The sequence below is a fragment of the Girardinichthys multiradiatus genome, chromosome 8, assembly GCF_021462225.1.
Source record: "Girardinichthys multiradiatus isolate DD_20200921_A chromosome 8, DD_fGirMul_XY1, whole genome shotgun sequence".
Taxonomy (NCBI): Eukaryota; Metazoa; Chordata; class Actinopteri; order Cyprinodontiformes; family Goodeidae; genus Girardinichthys; species Girardinichthys multiradiatus.
In genome coordinates, this window is record NC_061801.1 from 9,755,097 (window position 1) to 9,774,469 (window position 19,373).

General features: G+C 40.2%; 1 protein-coding gene across 1 annotated transcript in view; it reads left to right on the plus strand.

Moving 5' to 3' along the window:
- Positions 1 to 19,373, plus strand: part of adamts6 (ADAM metallopeptidase with thrombospondin type 1 motif, 6) — a 91,756-nt gene that overhangs the window by 62,465 nt on the left and 9,918 nt on the right. Inside the window, exons 17-23 of the mRNA XM_047373208.1 lie at positions 1,861 to 1,984; positions 2,664 to 2,744; positions 6,665 to 6,828; positions 7,865 to 8,003; positions 10,167 to 10,296; positions 15,762 to 15,966; positions 16,040 to 16,216. Coding sequence (XP_047229164.1) covers positions 1,861 to 1,984; positions 2,664 to 2,744; positions 6,665 to 6,828; positions 7,865 to 8,003; positions 10,167 to 10,296; positions 15,762 to 15,966; positions 16,040 to 16,216 — 1,020 coding nt within the window. The remainder of the gene's footprint in view (positions 1 to 1,860; positions 1,985 to 2,663; positions 2,745 to 6,664; positions 6,829 to 7,864; positions 8,004 to 10,166; positions 10,297 to 15,761; positions 15,967 to 16,039; positions 16,217 to 19,373) is intronic.

A 19,373-nucleotide genomic window follows, 5' to 3' on the forward strand; every position in this document is an offset into this window, starting at 1 on the left:
ATTTCTTGACCACAGACGTCAGAGCAATAGGTCTGTGGTCATTTAATCATGTGATGAGCTTTTCTTGGGGATTGGGACGATGGTGGAGCGTTTAAAGCATAAGGGAACCTCATACAGCTCCTGAGACTTGCTAAAGATATGAGTGAAGATGGGGGTTAGTTGGCCAGTGCAGGCTTTTAGGCATAGAGGGGCGACACCATCAGGACCTAGGGCTTTCTTCCCATTAAGATGCAGGAAGACCCTGAAAACATCTTCTTCTCTGATCATTAGTGCAGGCAGGGGGAGAGAGAAGGTAGTTGTAGAGCTATTGGTGGGAGATGCAGGTCGACCCTTTGTGTGAGTGTGAGATGTGAAAGGCTGGTATTACTATGTTTATGCAATTGAAAAAATAAAATTTGTTACATAATCAAATGACTTATCTTTAACAAGAGCGATATTAATTCCATCTCCTTCTAAGATTATATGTAATATAATATATAAGATTTTTTCGTTCTCTTTATAGAGTAACACTTGTAGTATACCAGCTGGTAAATGAGTAAGGTTGTCTGCATTTGTACTGAGCCTGCAGTCAGTGCTACCGTAATAAGACCCATGGGGGGGTCATACTTCAGTTTCTACACCATGACTAGTTTTTTGCAAAATATTTCCAAACAACCAAACATGTCTTTCTTGTAAGCAAAGAAAAAGTAGTAGTAGTAGCCTTACCTCAGTCAGCTGACTGGCAGTAGAGAGCAACAACCTTTTCATTTTTTGTCTCATTACAACCACTAATTGCAATGTATTTTGTTGAGATGTTTTGTGATAGACCAACACAAAGCATGGGATAATTCTGAACTGGAAGGAAAAGGATTCATGGTTTTTAAATGTTTTCACAACATAAAGTAGAATATAGCATTATTTGCATTCAGCCCTCTTACTCTGATACTGCTATATAAATCCAGTGCAAACATTACCTTCAGAAGTCAATTAAGTAGTAAACAGTACAATCAGCAAAAAATAGAGTATGAAAACTGTATGGAGCTGCAAAACTACCAAGGCATGACTGACTATCTGGGAAACCAGGCAAGGAGGTCATTAAACAGAGAAGGAGCTAGGAGGCCAAGGTAACTCTGGAGGAGTTTCAGAGATTCGCAGATCAGGTTGGAGAATCTGTGGATAGAACATCGACTGTTGCACTGGTATTCATGGAAGAGTGGTAGGAAAAAGAGATTGTTGAAGAAAGCCATACAAAGTGCCTTAAGAAACGTCGCAGACACAGCAAATATGTGGATGAAGGTGTTGTTGTGAGACGAGTCAAAAAGTGAAACTTTTAGGTCTACAAACAAAAACTATGTGGGGTGGTAACCTAACACTGCACATAACCCTGAACCCTAAAAGCACCATGGGTGAACCCCACCATGTCCACCCATCGTGAAAACATGGTGGTGGTGCCTTTCTTTAGCAGGGAGAGCAAAGCTGGTCAGAGCTAACGAGCTTAAAACACATGTATGCCACACTTTTCAGATTTTTATTTGGGAAGAAATTTGAAATGGGAAATGACGTGTATTATTTTCCCTCCGTTCCACAGTTATTTGCTACTTTGTGTTAGTCTATTACATAAAATACACTGACTTTGTGTTTGTAAACCTTCTATTTGGAAAACTGGTTGTTTTGTTTTAACATGGTCCCAGCATGAATTTTGGACAGCCTTGCTTGTTCTCATCAAGTCTGCCAATTAGAACATCTAAACAAATGTAAGGAGAAGCTAAAGGGGTATGAATACATTCACAGGTCATAATGTGAAACGTGATTAAGCAATCCCTGTCTTTAATCGGTTAAAACAACGCTGACTTTGCCTCTCTTTCTCTGTTGACTCCAAAGCATGTGGGCTGCGATAACATTCTGGGCTCTGATGCAAAAGAAGATCGATGCCGTATGTGCGGAGGGGACGGCAGCACCTGTGAGGCCACAGAGGGGCTGTTCAACAAGTCTCTGCCCAGAGGAGGTAAAACAAGTCTGACACATTCCCTGGGTTTTAGGATAAGATGTTCTGTTGCGTCAGAGTTTGGTCAGAGCTCCACTGATGTACTGTGGTAGAGAGATAGTACTTTATGCTTTGCTTGCATGACCATATGTGATCCCACGGATGACAGTAATAACAACACAGTGACTCAGCCCTCTTTTGGTAAAGAGGTCATGTTCAACAGCCTGCACTTCATTAAAAACCAGGAAGATAATCTTTTGTGGAAATTTTCCTTTGTCATCTGGCTACACAGCATATGTTTTCAGCTCTGTCAAGATATGGATCAAAACGTATTTTTTCTGTTAATTAGATCAAGGAGCCAGAAATCGGTAGACAAGCACTTGGTGTTAAGTGTAGTCTGAGTTTGTCTATAGAGAGCAGGACTGGGAGAAAACATATTTCTCCTTCTATGGTATGGCTTGTAAACCACCTAAAAATACGATGTGTGGACTGTAAAAAAAACAACCAAGGCACTTTTGTCCTCCTGCATGATTGCTTTGTCCTTTTTGGGTGATTTGGAATTTAATCTATATAGTTCTACTCAGCTTCATACGTAACCTTATGTTTCATCTGTGCTAAAGTAATATGTCCCACAGAAATGACGACTGATTGGGGTGGGAAGTTACAGTACCTTCAAAATATCTCCCTTTTTGTTTCCCAGGCTACATGGAGGTGGTTCAGATCCCTAAAGGATCCGTTCACATTGAGATCAGAGAAGTCGTCATGTCAAAGAATTACATAGGTGAGTATTAGACTGAATTAGGCTGCTCTTTGCAAACTTAATGAAAACTTGAGAACCAAGTTAGCAGTAGAAATTTCAAAATATGTTTTTTTTTTTTACTCACAAAATTAGCAGGGACTGTCATCATTCTTGAAAAGAACACATGAAGTGTTCAACTTCTGTGCATTTGTCCCAGTAAAACTTTAACCTTCAATGTCTTTTGTAGGAATTTTGTGTAAAAGACTAACAGATATTCATGTTTATTTGTGGAAGGAAAATTAGTTTTCAAACTTTTTCCAAATAAAAATCTGTATTTGTGTGCCGTGCAAATATATTTAGCCTCCCTACTTAGACACCCATCAATACAATCTAGTCCAACTAACTGCCTTCAGAAGTGATTTAAATTTTTTCAATCCATATGTAGGTTATGGCTATATAGGTTAAAGCTGGGTTACATTGTACTGTACAACCACATCCTAAGCTTTAATCGTCACACAATGCCCTGGTCAGTCCATCAAGCAGAAACACTGACAGTATAGTACGACTGCAAAACTACCAAAACGTGGGCATCCACGTAAATTTACAGGCAGGTCAAGGTGAGCATTTACCTAAGAAGCAGCCAAAAGGCTCGGTGTAACTTTGGAGGAGCTGTGTATCTCTGCAGCTCTGTGTTTTTCCCTGAGCAATTCTGAACCTGATTACACAACCTGAAAGTTGATTTTTTTGTGAATCTTTGTAAAATTGAAAAACTCTTTAAACTGCTGCTCATACTGTTCTTCCTCCTCATCCTCATCGCTAAATACGATGCCAGGACTTGTATTTGACCGTGTGAAAAATGTGTTTGCCTTTGTACTATAGCCTGAAGAACGTCCCTGAGTCTCCAATAAATAATATGGGCAATTTGGAGATGGATGTGCCTTTGCCCAGCTGGGAGCCCTGTGTACACTGAGACCAGCACATGTCAACTGGCCTGAGAGGAACATTGTTTTGGGGCCTGGAAGGGGTGGATTGTTCATTTCAGTTTTATAGCCACAGTTTTGTGCCTGCTTCTAATGGGGAACATATTGTGTTCTTGATGTACTCTAAAATAATGCAGAGAATGTCTTAGGTTTTGGCTGATTTCTATTGTTGTAGTGCAGTCTTTGTCCCAAAACAAATATTTTGTGCAAAACAATTAAAATAAACATTTAAATTTTTCTGAACCATTCCTAAAAATAGGTCATGCAACAGAGCCATGGTTCCAAACACAGCAGCAAATTTATAACAGAGTGACTAGAAAATAGGAGAATCAATATGTTGCAGTTGTGCTGTCAAGGTCTGGGCCACTGCAGAGATTTAATATTCTAAGCACTGATTTTTTTCTTTTGTTTCAAAATTTCACCTCTTCCAAATATAAAGAAAAAATATCAACACACGGAACTGCTCAAAAGCTATATTTCAACTCCAGAAACAGCAATTAACCATATTAATGTGGTTCCAGTTTAAGCGTATGCTGAAACAAATTAATTTTAATCTCTTCTTATCTTTACAGGCCAACTATCCTGGCTTGACACTATTAGTCATGTTCAACTGAAAATATGCTGATGTGTAGAGGATTGAATTTACTGCAGTGTAATGATTTGGCAATTTGCAACACCAAGCTGTTTCATATTTGGATCTGTCATTCACATTTCTTTACATCTTTGTAAAAAGCAATTTGGAGAATGCCATCATGCAATCTCTTCTTGCTTAATACGAAGCTGTAAAACAGAGTCTCTAAGTGAAAAAAAAACCTCCCTGAATCCTATTAATAACTGCCTTGGCACTAGACTCATCCACTTTGTTCCAGACTAAACAAAAAAGTATTTGCAATGCTGGCAGTGTCAGAAGCAAAACAATCAGACAACCGGATTCAATTAAGCCAGCCCTGCGTCTTATCATTAAGCAGAGAAAGACGTGTGACAGCATGTTGAATTTATAGCGGATGGTGTTGATGGAGGACTTAAGTCACACTCTGAAGTGGAGAGCTGTGTCGGATTTATAGGGCCGTGGTGACAGCTGCCTGCTCCATCAGGAACGTGGAGAATATGATGTTCATATATCACAGTTTAAAGACTCACATTTTTTTGGCTATTATTTTCTCATCCAAGCAGTTTGTAACTTTGTTCTGAATTTCATCTGTGACCTCAGTTATAATGATAATATTTTTCTTTTGTAGCATTGCCTGACTCTTTGCTCCGCTGGTAGGAGAAGTTAGCATTTTTCCGTTTTTGTATTAGGCCTGCATGAGGAAGCATAAATACAGAGACGGGAATATTTGTGCTTGTCAAAAATCACAATGCTCGCAATCGGTGCCAGATGTGCTGAAAACGGATTTATAGGTAAAGGAGGAGGCTGTGGTATGTTAAGGAGCAGTGAAGCATTGTTCATCAAGTAAATGCTGCATAGGAAAATCTGCAGAACATGAGCCTGACTGCCAGAATATTAAGTGACTGGATTGCTTTGTTTCCAATGTGGCCCTGTGGGGGGTGCTCCTGGAGTATGGAATCGGGGGCCCTTTATTAGGGGCCATCTGGTCTCTGTACGAGCGGAGCAGGAGTTTGGTTCGCATTGCCGGCACTAAGTCGGACCTGTTCCCGGTGCATGTTGGACTCCGGCAGGGCTGCCCTTTGTCACCGGTCATGTTCATAACTTTTATGGACAGGATTTCTAGGTGCAGCCAAGGGCCGGAGGGGGTCTGGTTTGGGGACCAGTGGATTTCGTCTCTTCTTTTTGCAGATGACGTGGTCCTGCTGGCCCCCTCTAGCCAAGACCTACAGCATGCGCTGGGGCGGTTCGCAGTCGAGTGTGAAGCGGCTGGGAGGAAGATCAGCTCCTCCAAGTCCGAGGCCATAGTTCTCGACCGGAAAAGGATGGCTTGTCCTCTTCAGGTTGGAGGGGAGTTCCTGCCTCAAGTGGAGGAGTTCAAGTGTCTTGGGGTCTTGTTCACAAGTGAGGGGAGAATGGAGCGGGAGATCGACAGACAGATCGGTGCGGCTGCTGCAGTAATGGGGGCGCTGTGCCGGTCCGTTGTGGTGAAGAGAGAGCTGAGTCGAAAAGTGAAGCTCTCAATTTACCGGTCGGTCTACATTCCTCCCTCAGAGATAGGTTGAGGAGCTCGGCCATCGGGGTAGGGGCTCGGAGTAGAGCCGCTGCTCCTCCACATCGAGAGGAGCCAGTTGAGGTGGCTCGGGCATCTATACCGGATGCCTCCTGGACGCCTTCCTCGGGAGGTGTTCCAGGCACGTCCCACCGGGAGGAGGCCCCGGGGACGGCCCAGTACACGCTGGAGGGACTATGTCTCTCGGCTGGCCTGGGAACGCCTTGGGCTCCCCTCGGAGGAGCTGGAGGAGGTGTCTGGGGAGAGGGACGTCTGGGCGTCTCTGCTGAGACACCATTTTTAATAAGTTTTACTCTGATTTGGCCGGACAACTCCAAAACGTCATTGTTCAAATCAGGAGAAACATGTCAGTAAAATTAAAAGATTATTTTCAGCTTAAATATGCCAGGGCTATGAATAATTTTGGTCTTAATTGTATAGATATATGGTGCTTTTCTAGTCGTACTGAACACTCAAAGCCATTTTACAGTAGAGCCTCATTCACTCTGCTTTACTAACAAGCTTCATACAGTGACACATAAATTGGTGCTGGGGTGAAGTCTGAATTGACACGTAGCAGAGGAGAAAGCTGGAATCGAACCTACAACTTTCCGTTTGTATGATTACTACTCTTCCCAAGGAGCCACACACACCTTGTTCATTATCAGGCCACTACAAAAACAGAACATAATCAAAGGCCCTGAAGAACATAAGATTCCTGCTCATAATGCATGTATTCAAACCTCTGACCAGAACTGTAGCTACATTTTTGGATTTTAGCATTCTGACAAATAAATTAAATATTTATTTTGTGATCTCTTAGCTCTAAAGTCTGAAGAGGATGATTACTACCTCAATGGAGCTTGGACCATTGACTGGCCCAGGAAGTTTGACATTGGAAGGACGGCCTTCCACTACCGGAGACCTTCTGATGAACCCGAGTCTCTGGAGGCGCTGGGACCTACCACTGAAAACCTCTTTGTTATGGTAATAAAGCTGAATTTTGATGTCAACTCAGAGCTGTAAAAACTCAAAAAGTGATAAATTCAAATATTTATTTCACAATGGTGCAGAGAACGTGTACTTGGCTAATTATTGTTTAAAGTTGTGCTCATACCCTTTAAAAGACACAATATTCTTCCTCATAAAATCTTGATAGATCCTGTAAAATCACTGCTTTAGTACACATGACCTCTAGTAAATGTGATCATAACACTATTTTTCACTCAGTGGTGTTAATGTTTATACTTACTTGCCTTCCATCTTTCCTTTCTTTGCCTTTGTTGGTGAATTACTGTATTTTCTTACCAACAACATGAAAATCACAGAACAGTGATTTAAAGGAGCCTGTACCATACACGACTGCAGTGCTCACTTATCTATTGTACTGTGAGCGGCATGTACAGGGCTTTGCAAAAGTATTCACTCCCCTTGAACTTTTCCACATTTGTCAAACTACTACCACATACCCCAATGTATTTTATGTGATAGACCAACACAAAGTAGTGCACATTTTAACAACCTAAATATGATGCTAGTGTGGTGATCGTTATTTCAAAAGGGACCCAATTCTTCAGACAACAATTCTGAGCGCTACTCTGCAGGAGAGGACACAGTAAAAAAAAAATTTTAAAAGTCATCCAATTAGTAAATAAAGAAGAAAGGAACACAGCTCCACAGCTCTGCTCTTAATAGTACAGTGGTAAGAAGAAAGCCACTGTTATAAGAAAGCCAGAAGAAGGAGACACAGCAAGAGTGCAAAATACGGAGTTCTGGTCGGATGAGACACACTGTGTGGTGGTAAACTAACAATGCATATTGCTCTGAACACATCATTCTGAACCGGCTAAAATGATCACCTGGTACTGGTCTTCTGGTTGAATTACATTTCTAAGACCTTACAATTTTTAAAAACCTCTTACGTCATGCCGCCTAATTTTCTCATAAACTCTCCTACTTCTGATAAATGAATACTACAAGCTTGAGAAGCCAAGTGAACCTTTTGTTTTTGCTGTTATTGCAGGTTCTCCTTCAAGAACAGAACCTAGGAATACGCTACAGGTTCAACGTGCCTATCCAGAGGACGGGGAGCGGTGACAACGAGGTGGGCTTCTCCTGGCACCACCTGCCTTGGTCTGAGTGCTCGGCTACCTGCGCTGGTGGTAAGCCTTGGTTTCATGTTTTTATTCATGCCTTCAGAAGATACATTTCAGTTGTGGCCAAATGTCAGATAGTCATTTAAACTTCATAAATGTATGATCCTGTAGTTTTTGCACTTTTTAATGTTTCAATTTAAGCTTTAAACAACTTGGGACAGCAGAAAAAAAACGCATATTAAAAACTTCCCACAATAATTCCTCCATTGATTTTATACATTTATTTACATTCATTTTTGTTTAATGAGGCTCTATCAGTGTGTTTATACACACCGATCAGTTCTGGTGTCAGGACACCTGGAACTTGTTACACAGATACCTTTTGCTGGAAAAAAAACTGCATCTTTATATTTACATACATGTTGTGTCTGTTTATTGGCCTTTTAATTTACATTAAGAAAGTACATCTGGAGGATGAATAAGTTCAGATCTGAGTCTGAAACAAGCAAATCCATCTGTGCCTGTATCGGTTTAAACAAGTTGTAGTGTTGAAGTCCTGGATGGTAAAAGAATATAATTCCAAATTTTGGATAACCCTTGTATATATTATAGTTTACATAGGCTATTATTCTCAGAAATGCAAATTTTATTCAGGTGATTTTTATGTATAAAAAAACACATAACCAGAACGGTTGCAGCTGAGTTAGGTTTGTAGGCTCACACATACCTTTTCACCTCTGCATTGTTATAACCACACCAAAAAATATGGTCATTAAGATCCTTTGTAATGTTGAGAATGCTTATACCCTGGACACACTGCTTGCACTCCACTGCGGGCACCTGGGCCCTGCGCTGCCTGTTCTGCCCTGCGGAGGCACTGTAAAATCTCTCATTGACTATATAATTACTGTGGAGTTCCTTCCATGACGTGGTGGAGCGGAGGTGGACGCCGTGTAAATTAGGGGTTTGAAAGACCCTTTTGTGCCCAAGCTTTAACTTCCTGCCAGATGTCTTGAGATGTTGCTTTAATATTTTCACAGAATGGTCTTTCTTCATGACCACATCTATTTTGTAAAGTGCTCCAGTCCCTCATTCAGCAAAACACACGCAAAACATGACGCTGCCACCCCTGTACTTTACAGTTGGGATGGTGTTCTCAGACTTGCAAACTTCTCCCCCTTCTCCCTAAATGTAACTCTGGTTATTATGGCCAAATGCCTGAGTTTTAGTTCCTTCCACCCTTCCATCCATCCATCCATCCATGGGTAGCACCGAGACATTCAGGAAGCCTCTGAATGGATGGCCTGAAAGGCCACTCAGAGAGGTTAAAGCCATTACTTGGAAAGCAACCTAAAAAGCCTGATTACAGTTTACAAATGCACTAAGGAAATGTAACATTATTTAACATTCATCATTTTACACACTAATCTGTTATAGATTATATACATAATGTCTTGTTTTGTTGTATACTGTATAAATGTACAGTCAAATGACATTACATGTTTTATTATATTATTGTATTATTTTATTATTCAAACTGATGAAAATGGTGTGCATTCTGTGAATGAGCTGGACCGCATAGCTTTTGGTTCACCAGTTCTGCATCACCAGGTATGCATCTCTAACTGTACTGTAGATATAAATCAGCAAAATGGGATTTAATAATTCTCCCTTTTGATAGGACTAGTTCAAGTAATTGGTATTTAGTATATCACTGAACTAATATGTGCAAAACAAACACTTTCTGGCACATTTACAACTAAATGTGTTTAACCACAAGAATTGGACTATTCATCTTAACTGTGTTTCACTCAGAACACAGATGGGTAGACACACACACACATATCCATATCCCATTACATCTGCCAGACAAGTCTACCGCTGGATACGTCCCTTGAGGGTCCAGACAGACCCAGTATAAGTTAGTGTGGCATTCGCACACACATGCTTGCACTCACTCAGCATGGAAGGTGCGACACCGATATGGTAGCCATCGCTTTGTCTGGCAGAAGCCAAAATAAAGAGCTCCCTGCTCTGTAAAAGCGATTTGCCCAACTTATCCTGCATAGAATCAGAAATTTACATGTCTTGATCAACTACAGAAAGAAACCAATACCATCTCTACCCAAACAGGGCGCTTGGCACAGAAAACTGGTCTCCATGTTTCTGAGAGGCTTTTAAATTGTGCAGCTTCTGGCCGAATTGATCTGCATTTTTTTCCAAATGCAGGCTCCCACAAACAGGAGGCGGTGTGTAAGAGGCTCGACGACAACTCGGTGGTGCAGAACAGCTACTGTGAGCCAGACAGCAAACCATCAGAGAACCTGAGAGACTGCAACACTGAGCCGTGTCCTCCAGAGTGCGTAACATTTGAGCTTGTCATATCAGCTGGTTAGGTTTGTAACATCCAAGAGCTGGAAACACACTAAAATAATGGAAATTATGCAAGTTGCAATTTTATAGGCAAACTTACATATAGTCTGTATGTAAGTTTTTAACTTTAAAAGTGTTTATAGTTATGTTTCTTCTTCTTCTCACAGTACCACCCTTGATCATTCGTTTTTTAAATAGTTTACAATGTTATTTTTAGTCTGAGCAGTTGATCTTCAAATATGTTCGACTTTCCTTTCTGCTTTCCATGAGCCTCATGTTAAGAGCCCGGATCAGACAATTCAAACATTGGTTAAAGAGGTGACCTTTCGTATTTACTTATATACTGTATAGTTGAAACTGAATATTTACATGTGAGCGAGTAAGAGGTGTGTTTGCAAGACTGAAGATCATGTGTGACTTCAGGCATTTATACTAGGAGGAAGTCCCTCCTCCGGGAGCAGACGTCACTTCTGTCTGTCAGTCAAGACTGGCGTAATATAATAGAGCTTCTGGGGGCAGGAGGCGTCCTATAGTGATATACCTCACTCATGTTTTTAGAGAACCTCTATGGCATCATGGGTATTCCAGCTGTGAAACTCCTCCTTTCTGAAAGCTGCACATTTGAATTTGCATTCTGGGATTCAGAGTTTTGATCAGTCTCTTTTCTTCTGTGTGTAGTTCAGTTCTTCTTGTTCCTTCCATGGCTGGGCCCAACACCACACATATTTAGCATTAAGCATATTCATCTCTGGGACACAGAAGCCTACAAAGCCATGACATCATCATCTGGGCTTTCACAAATTCTTTAAAGGCATAGTAATAATAGTGTATGTAAAGTTCTGGCTTTGATAAAAGAAATATTTTAACAGCCCTCTTACTCTCTAAAACGTGCTGGGTTAAAACCAGCCCAATTTAGTTTTTTGCTCACCCAGTCATTGGTCAGATATGGACTAATTCGGACCTGGGTTCAAATAAAACCACCGTAACATTTAGATCAAAATGAATAATTAGACACCAATCTCATAATGTCTTAGAATATTTTTATTGACACTGTATACGATATCACTTGTCTATATTGACTTTATGACCAACTCTTTGATCAAAGTCTGAATGTTAGCTAGCAGGTGCTTGCACTAACTAGTTAGCCAGTAATATAGTATAAACTGGATTCTCTAAAGAATGATGAGGATCCTTTATCTCTGTTCTCTAATGTAGAATTGGGTCTTTGACCCAATGTTTGTCTAAAGCCACCCAACGCTGTCCCAACAGCATAAACCCAGCATTTGGTTTTTTGCTGTTATGTGTTGCGGTTTGTGTGTATAGATTCTGTCCAGGTGGTGGGTTCTAACCCTGCCACTCAAAGTCTATGTGCTAGGAACAACGGAGGAGCTCAGTAAAGTAGCTAGCAGGTCATGCCAAACTACCCTTAAGATCTTTGGTCTAATTTGTGTTAAATAACACATGGAAATCTTCTGCTTTAGTTCTCCATAGTACTCATTAAACCCCCCTGTGTTTGACCCCACAACAGCAGCCATTTTGTTAACATCTGCAGTGGTGGATGGCTTCTTCTGGCCCATAAATCTTAAACATACAGTTTTTGGTTTTATGTGTGTATGTTTCTCTGGTAACATTTCATCTTTATGTGTGTGCTGGCGTATGATGACTTATGATTTTAGGACTCCTGTAGAGTCCTGTAGTCAACCACCATATTGCTGTTGACTACAGGACAATATTGCAATAATATTCGCAGAGTTACCAAACGTTGTGAATGGTGATGTATAAAATCTTTTAGTAACGTCAAACCGCAAAGTATGAAGAAACCAAACAAGGATAGTGTAAAGGAATTCCCTTGGAGAATTAGCTGTTTGCAATATATAAGTGCTGTTTTTGTAGTACAGTTGTTCTATTATACCTTTTTTGTTTTTGCTTGACTTTGTTATTTCTCTTGTATGTTTGATCATGTACTGATGGCAATTAGAATGAACCATTGCAAAAAGGCTTCAAGCAAATGGTTATTGAGAACTATTGAGTACAACAGTTAATAGATAAATATATACAGAAATACTTCTACCTCATGAATATAATTCAGCTTTCTATGTAAAACTAAAACAGGAGTGAGTTGTAGCTTCACTTTCTTCCATTTTCAGTGTTCATACCAAAAATAAGAGCTCTGAAAATAACCACCTGTATTTGATTGTTTTGGCCTCGTCACTTACCCTGAAGGGAGAAAGAGCATGTACATGGGTGGTAATAGGAACAAGCCTTTTTGGTGTTCATAAAACTCTAACCGCATCATGAAGCATGTGTGGAAAGGGAGTGTAAAAGTAAATGCCTTTTTTAGTTCGTTTTGTTCTCTAAGTTGTGTCTAACACATAAGCTGGGTATGGAAGTGATTATTGGGATCGGTGTCTCTCATGCACCCACTGGCCACAGCTGTTTAATTAGTTGTCAACACAAGTAACATATGAGCCAATCAGATGGTGAATTTAAGCATGTAGACAGTGAAGACAACTTTGAGTGTAGCATGGTAGTTGAGTGCCAGACAGGCTGGTCTGGGTGTTTCAGAACCTGCTAATCTGCTGGGAACCGTCCCCAGGTTTACAGAGAATGGTCCGAAAAAAACAAAAGATCCAGTCAGCGGCAGCTGTTTGGACGAAAATGCCTTGTTGATGTCAGAAGTCAAGAAAGAATGAGCAGACTGGTTTGGAATTAAAGGAATGAACAGCAGCTCAATTTTTTACCAATCTTTACAACCAAGTTATGCCACTACCTTCAGCTTAGAAGATGATACTAAGGCTAGAGTTCTCACAGTCTTACCAAAGGAGGATAACAGATTGGAAAGATGTCGCCTGGTCCAATGAGCTCTTTTTCAGCTGCGACATTAAATAGGTAGAGTCAGAATTTGGTATGAAGAAACTGAAAGCATGGATCCATCTTGTCTTGTGTCACCGGTTCATATCCATCTCTTTATGATCATGGTGTTCCCTTCTTCTGATGGTTACTTCCAGCTGGATAATACAACATGTCTCAAAGCACAGATTGTTTCAGACTGGTGTTTTGGACATGACTGTGAGTTCACTGTACTTCATTGTCCTTCACATTTACCGGATCTCAGTCCAACAGAGTGCCTTTGGGATCAGGAATGTGCAACTTACAAATCTGTAGCAACTATGTGATGCTATCATGTCAATATGGACAAAAATCTCAGAAGAATGTTTCTAAAACCTTGTTGAATCTGTAACACAACGAATGAAGCCAACTCTGAGGGCAAAATGTGTAGCTTGGAAGGTGTACCCAATAAAGTGGAGGGTGAGTGTATAGTACCATAATGTATCATAACTTTACTCAGCCATGTTTGCATTCATATGATTATGGTCCTGTGTTATTTAGTATCTACATTTGTATTCACAGAACTCAGACATGTGGTATTACATTTATTTTGATTAAAGCTACGACATTGCATTTCTGTACTGAGTTATAGCACACACATGACATTTGTTTCTGTTAAGGAAGGCAAACAACCCCTCAGAGTCAGTAAAGGCCGTCTAAAGAAGACCATAAACATCATTGTTTTAGAATAGCCAGGTTTTATGGGCTCTGCTAATGAAAGCTGACACAGATGTTTGAACATGTTGTTAATTCTGTATACATTCCAGCAGATGATGTAATATCTCACTGGCTCAATTTGTTTGGAGGGCTGTTGTTTTATGATAATGTTTTGGTGTGTAGACAGAGTTGAACAAAAATATGTCTCATATTTCCATGAGGCCAAAAACTTTCTAGTCTGCGATATGACGTACTGGACACTAAAATTCTTTCATTATTAATTGACTGCCAAGTTACCATAGTTGGTTTACTGAGATCGTTCATGTTGTGGATATGCATGAACAATAAGGCCTAAATTAGTGTTCAACATTTGGGAAAACGTTTTTTTAGATAGGTTTTATAATGCTTTCTATGCTTTCAGTATATAGATAGCTGTGGTGATAGGCCTATGTAACTATACTTTCCAGCCTTATTATGTCTAATTCTTTTTACGTTACTGTTTGTGCACATAAGGTAAACAAACTTTAGAGAGCAGTGCAAGGCAAGACAAGAGAGAGACAGGAGAGACAATTTCTTCTCTGACTCTGCCTCTTTAGCCTGTGGCGTTCCACAAAGTTCATTTCTGGGCGAATTATTTTCTTTTTACATCCTTCTATTAGCTGGCATTGTTCTGTTTTATTCTAATATTTCCTACCACGTCTATGCAGAAGACATAAAGTTGTAGGTTAGTGACTGGCTCTCTTGCAATTATCATGTTTTGAATGCCAACAAAACCTTTGACCCCGATCATAGATGCTGTGGAATTATATCCTAATATCGACCAGGCAGTTGTTTCTTTTCCTTCAGCAGCCAAGTCCAATGTATAAAATCTAGGAGTATTTGATTCCAATTTACAGTTTGACTCACACATTAGATACTTTAGCTCAAACATAAATGATACAATTTGATGTGCTGTACTAGATTATAGCTTAAAGCTAACTCACATCTGCTGCCCCTCAACAGGCCTGAAATGGAAACTTGAGTTTATCTTTTTAATCTACAATAATGGCATCGGTTTTTTGTTCAAAGTTTTTAATTTTTAAGAAGACTCAACAGGTCTTAATGAGGTGTAACCAGCCTGTCCTCAGCTGGTAACACACTAAGACATATCTTGAATGTGTCCAGGAAAAGAAGGTCTAAAATTTATTAACTTACTTTAAGGTTTTAAACATTTTTAAAATGTTTTATATAGTTCACATTTGGATCCAGAAGCAGGCCACTTTTTATAACAATATCACAGTACCATAATTTTGTCTTATTTACATTTAAACGTAGGCATGAATGATCAAGCTAATTGATGACTTCTCTAACAGGTTTGCAATTTTGGGGGCTGTAACTTCAGATGATTTAACAGGTACATGTACAACAATGTTATCTATGTACATTTACACATCTGCATCAGGACAGTGAAAGATTGTTAAAATAAAGACAGAATAATAAAAGGCCTAAAACTGATCCTTCTGGAACACCCATAAATCAAATTTTCATTCCTGTTTCTTTAATTTAAGGACCATTTCTAAATGACCACATATTGTCTGCATTTGTCTCCTTGTGCCTTGATTACCGTAATGCTCTGTTTATTGGTCACTGCTGCTCATAGCCTTTGACCACTGGCCAAGAATCTGTTGGTTGTTCTTCTTACAAGGTTGAAAAGTAAGGGTGACAAAGTCTTTCATTCTGTGGAATAGTTTGGATGCAGAACTTCATTTTGCAAACTCATTATGCGTTTAAAAAAATGTGGAAAAACCTTTGTTTTGTCAGACTTTAAAGTATTATTGAAATGTGAATCTTTTCATTTTCTTTATACTGTATGTTTTACCTGTTTTTGCACTGCGACTCATTAACCATGTATCTTTACACTGGCAGGTGGTTTATTGGTGACTGGTCAGAGTGTGGACAGACATGTGATGGTGGGACACGGACCAGGACTGTCCTGTGTATCAGGAAGATTGGCCCTGCTGAGGAGGAGACACTGGAAGACACCTTCTGCCTGACTCATCGACCCATTGAAAGAGAATCCTGCAACAATCAGTCCTGTCCCCCAAAGTGGGTAACTCTGGAATGGTCAGAGGTAAGCTCTATGTCCTTAAGCTAATTCCACTGTTGAAATCTCCAAATTTTTACATTTTCTTCTTGTGACTTAGTGCACACCCAAGTGTGGCCCAGGCTTCAAGCATCGTATTGCCTTGTGCAAGAGCAGTGACCTGACCAAAACCTTCCCGGCCACCCACTGCCCGAGCCACAACAAACCTCCAGTCCGAATGCGCTGCAGTTTAGGACGCTGTCCTCCTCCTCGCTGGATCCCTGGTGACTGGGGACAGGTATGATTGGACCCCCTTTTATACAATGCTCTGCAAAAGTACTCATACCCTTTGAGCTGTTTCGCATTTTGAACACGGTATACAGCCCTCTTACCAGTTTTTGTCACCTAAACTGACAGGCTGGGCAAGGAGAGCGTTGATGAAAGAAGCAGCCAAAAGTTGCATGGTAACTCTGAAGGAGCAACAGAGATCCACAGTTCAGGTGGCAAAATCTGATGATAGTACAGTTAGACATGCATTCCACAAATCTGGCCTTTACCTTTATTACCTTTACCTTTAATCTAAGAGCTAAGAATATGTGTCACAACTCTAAAATTCAGTTTCTCAGATTTTCTTCATCCAATCTGACTGAGCTTCAGCTATTTTTGTCTTAAACCTGAAAAGCAACCTTACCTGAAAAGCAAAATATGATTCCAAAAAATACTGACTCAGGGGACTTAATTGGAAAGCACGCCATACATCAGAGTTTTACTTAAAAAAAAATGTTATGTATCATTTTCTTTCCTGCACGGTAGGGAAGTTGTTAGAATTGGTGCCTCCCAGCTTAAAGGTCTGGCTTCTGCATGAAATGTGCATGTTCTCAAAGTGCATGAATGGGTACTCTCCAGGTACTCTGGTTTCGTTCCACAGTCCAAACATATGCATATTAGGTTAACTAGTCTCGCTAAATTGGCCTTAGGAGTAGGTGTGTGCCTGCTTGTTAATTTGTCTCTGTGTGATGAACTAGCGATATGTCCAGGGCGTACCATTGAGCACCCTGTTAGGATAAGCAAGTATAAAAAATAGATGGCTGTCTAATGTTCGTTTCAATTCTCACTTGTACACGACTGTGTGCTGGTCACACAAAACCCCAATAAAATACCTTAAAGTTTGTTGTGTAGTGAGAAAAAATAGTAAAGGTATGGAATAATTATAATACTTTTCCATGGTAATTAACATTAATACAAAACCTCTAAAATATACCATGCTGTTTAATATTTTTTTAAATGTTAATAGAAAACACTGTAAGGTTTGTATAATTTACACCTGAATGTTGCACAGGGAGTTCCAAACTAGCCTTTGATAAATATATGTGTGTAGTGGTCGGGTTTGTGGGTCTAAGTGTTCCAACAGGCCTGTGTGTGATTGTTGGCAGTAATATCCTCCTGCCTGTTTGAAGTTTATCTCTGCCTTGGAGCAGGACTCTCTATCACTTCCAGGAACACGATTTGGAAGAAGAGACAGAGGAGTAGCATTCTTGAGCTCACCCTGACATGACTGAGTGTGTGCAGAAAAATCTGCTGAACACAGTACAGCACAGCTGATTCACAGGGACAGGAAGAGGCCAAAAAGTTGTGCGTCATACATAGTTATATCTTCAAAAAGTACGGCTTGTTATTTCGTAGGATTTATCTATAATTTAAAGTGAGAGTGGTATTTTTAAACAGCGTGTTCGCCTTGTTTAGAGGGCAGTTGTGCTTTGTGGATAATGTCACAATTCTGATGGGTTTGTCACATAAAAGGCAGCAGCCTTTACCCTAGCTGGACAACTGGACGCTCGGAAAAGAGAGATTGAAAGTGTGGACTCTTAGGCCAAAAGGTCAACAGTTCAAATCCCACATAAGTTGCACCAATGACACATGCCATCTGTCAGGGCTGGCCATAATAAAGACGCTGTAATTGGGAAGGGATGACATGCAAGATCACCGATCTGCCACAACGAGATGAAAACTGTGAAGGCGACAGTAGGAAGGACGTTAGCACGTACAGTCACCTCTAAATATGCTGTGCAAACTTTGCCACTTCAGTTTTTGTGCCGACAAATCACCCATTTTATTCTTTATTCAGGATAAGATAATTGAGATTAAACATCTATTTAATTCCTGAGTACCCTGAGCAAAATAGACTGCAGTACAAATTAAAACAGGACAAGTTTAAATGGATTTGTATAAGGCTTTTGCAGTCATATCGACCACTCAAAGCGCTTTACACTAGAGCCACAATCACACTCACAAACATTTATACACCAATACACAGATCGACAGGCAACTTGCGGTGAAGTGCCTTGTCCAGGGGAACTTCACCTCATGTGGCATGAGGAAGCTGGAATCAAAACCACAAATTTTGGATTACATAACCAGCATTTTTATCAGAATCCATTTGGCAAAACAACTACGGCCTCCAAATCATTAAGAAGGTCTTCATCGAGACCACACCCTTACTTTCCACATTATTTTGCAAGGAAATCCAGGTAGGAGGCTCCAGAATACATCCTGAGATCTGCCATGAGGACAGAATCCCAACCAAATTGCTTCATCAAAGTAAGTTTAGCATGGTGCATACATGTTGTCTTAGTTTTTTTGTTTTTATTGGCCCCAGAAAATATATATATTTTTTTTATTTAGCTGCACGGTGGCGCAGTTGGCCTGTTAGGTTAATTGATCACTCTAAAATTGCTCTTTGGTGTATGAATGAGTGTGTGCATGGTTGTTTGTGTGTTGCCCTTTGATGGACTGGCGACCTGTCCAGGGTGTACCCCGCCTCTCGCCCATAGACTGCTGGTGATAGGCACCAGCTGCCCCACGACCAGCTATGGAATAAGCGGTAGAAAATGACTGAGTTGTACAAGTTATAGGTCACATTGAAGCTGGGGAAATGTTCAGTTGAAATCACTTTATCAAATTAGCATAATTAAATATAATAACTGTTAAATGTGCTGAACATAACATGAATGAAGTCATCACCATGGCAGTGAATCTCAAGATGTCGAACTGCCTAGGACAGAAACGTTCTAACTGGCCTTTAATGTTATAACCCATGGCTGGGTCCCAACACTGGTTAATGGAGCATTAAGTCCCAAGGCAAAATAAATAATGAAGTTGCTCAAACATGATACTGAAGTTTTCAACCAAGGGTTAATATCCAGAATGATATGACTTGGAGTTTTAAAGAAGGATCGACACTCTGAATATCAGTTGTTCTCAAAATTATAATGTATTTAATCTATTTGCAAATAAATGTATTTCTTAAACATATCATCTAAACAAAATACATTCATATTGTCAATGTTAGAGTCAAAAAGCATAACACTGGTAATGCTTTTGGCCAAGGCTGTGTGTAGCTGACTGGTGTGTGGTTGTCAGTGGGTCCAACATCAGCTCATACGCTGCTTCATTGT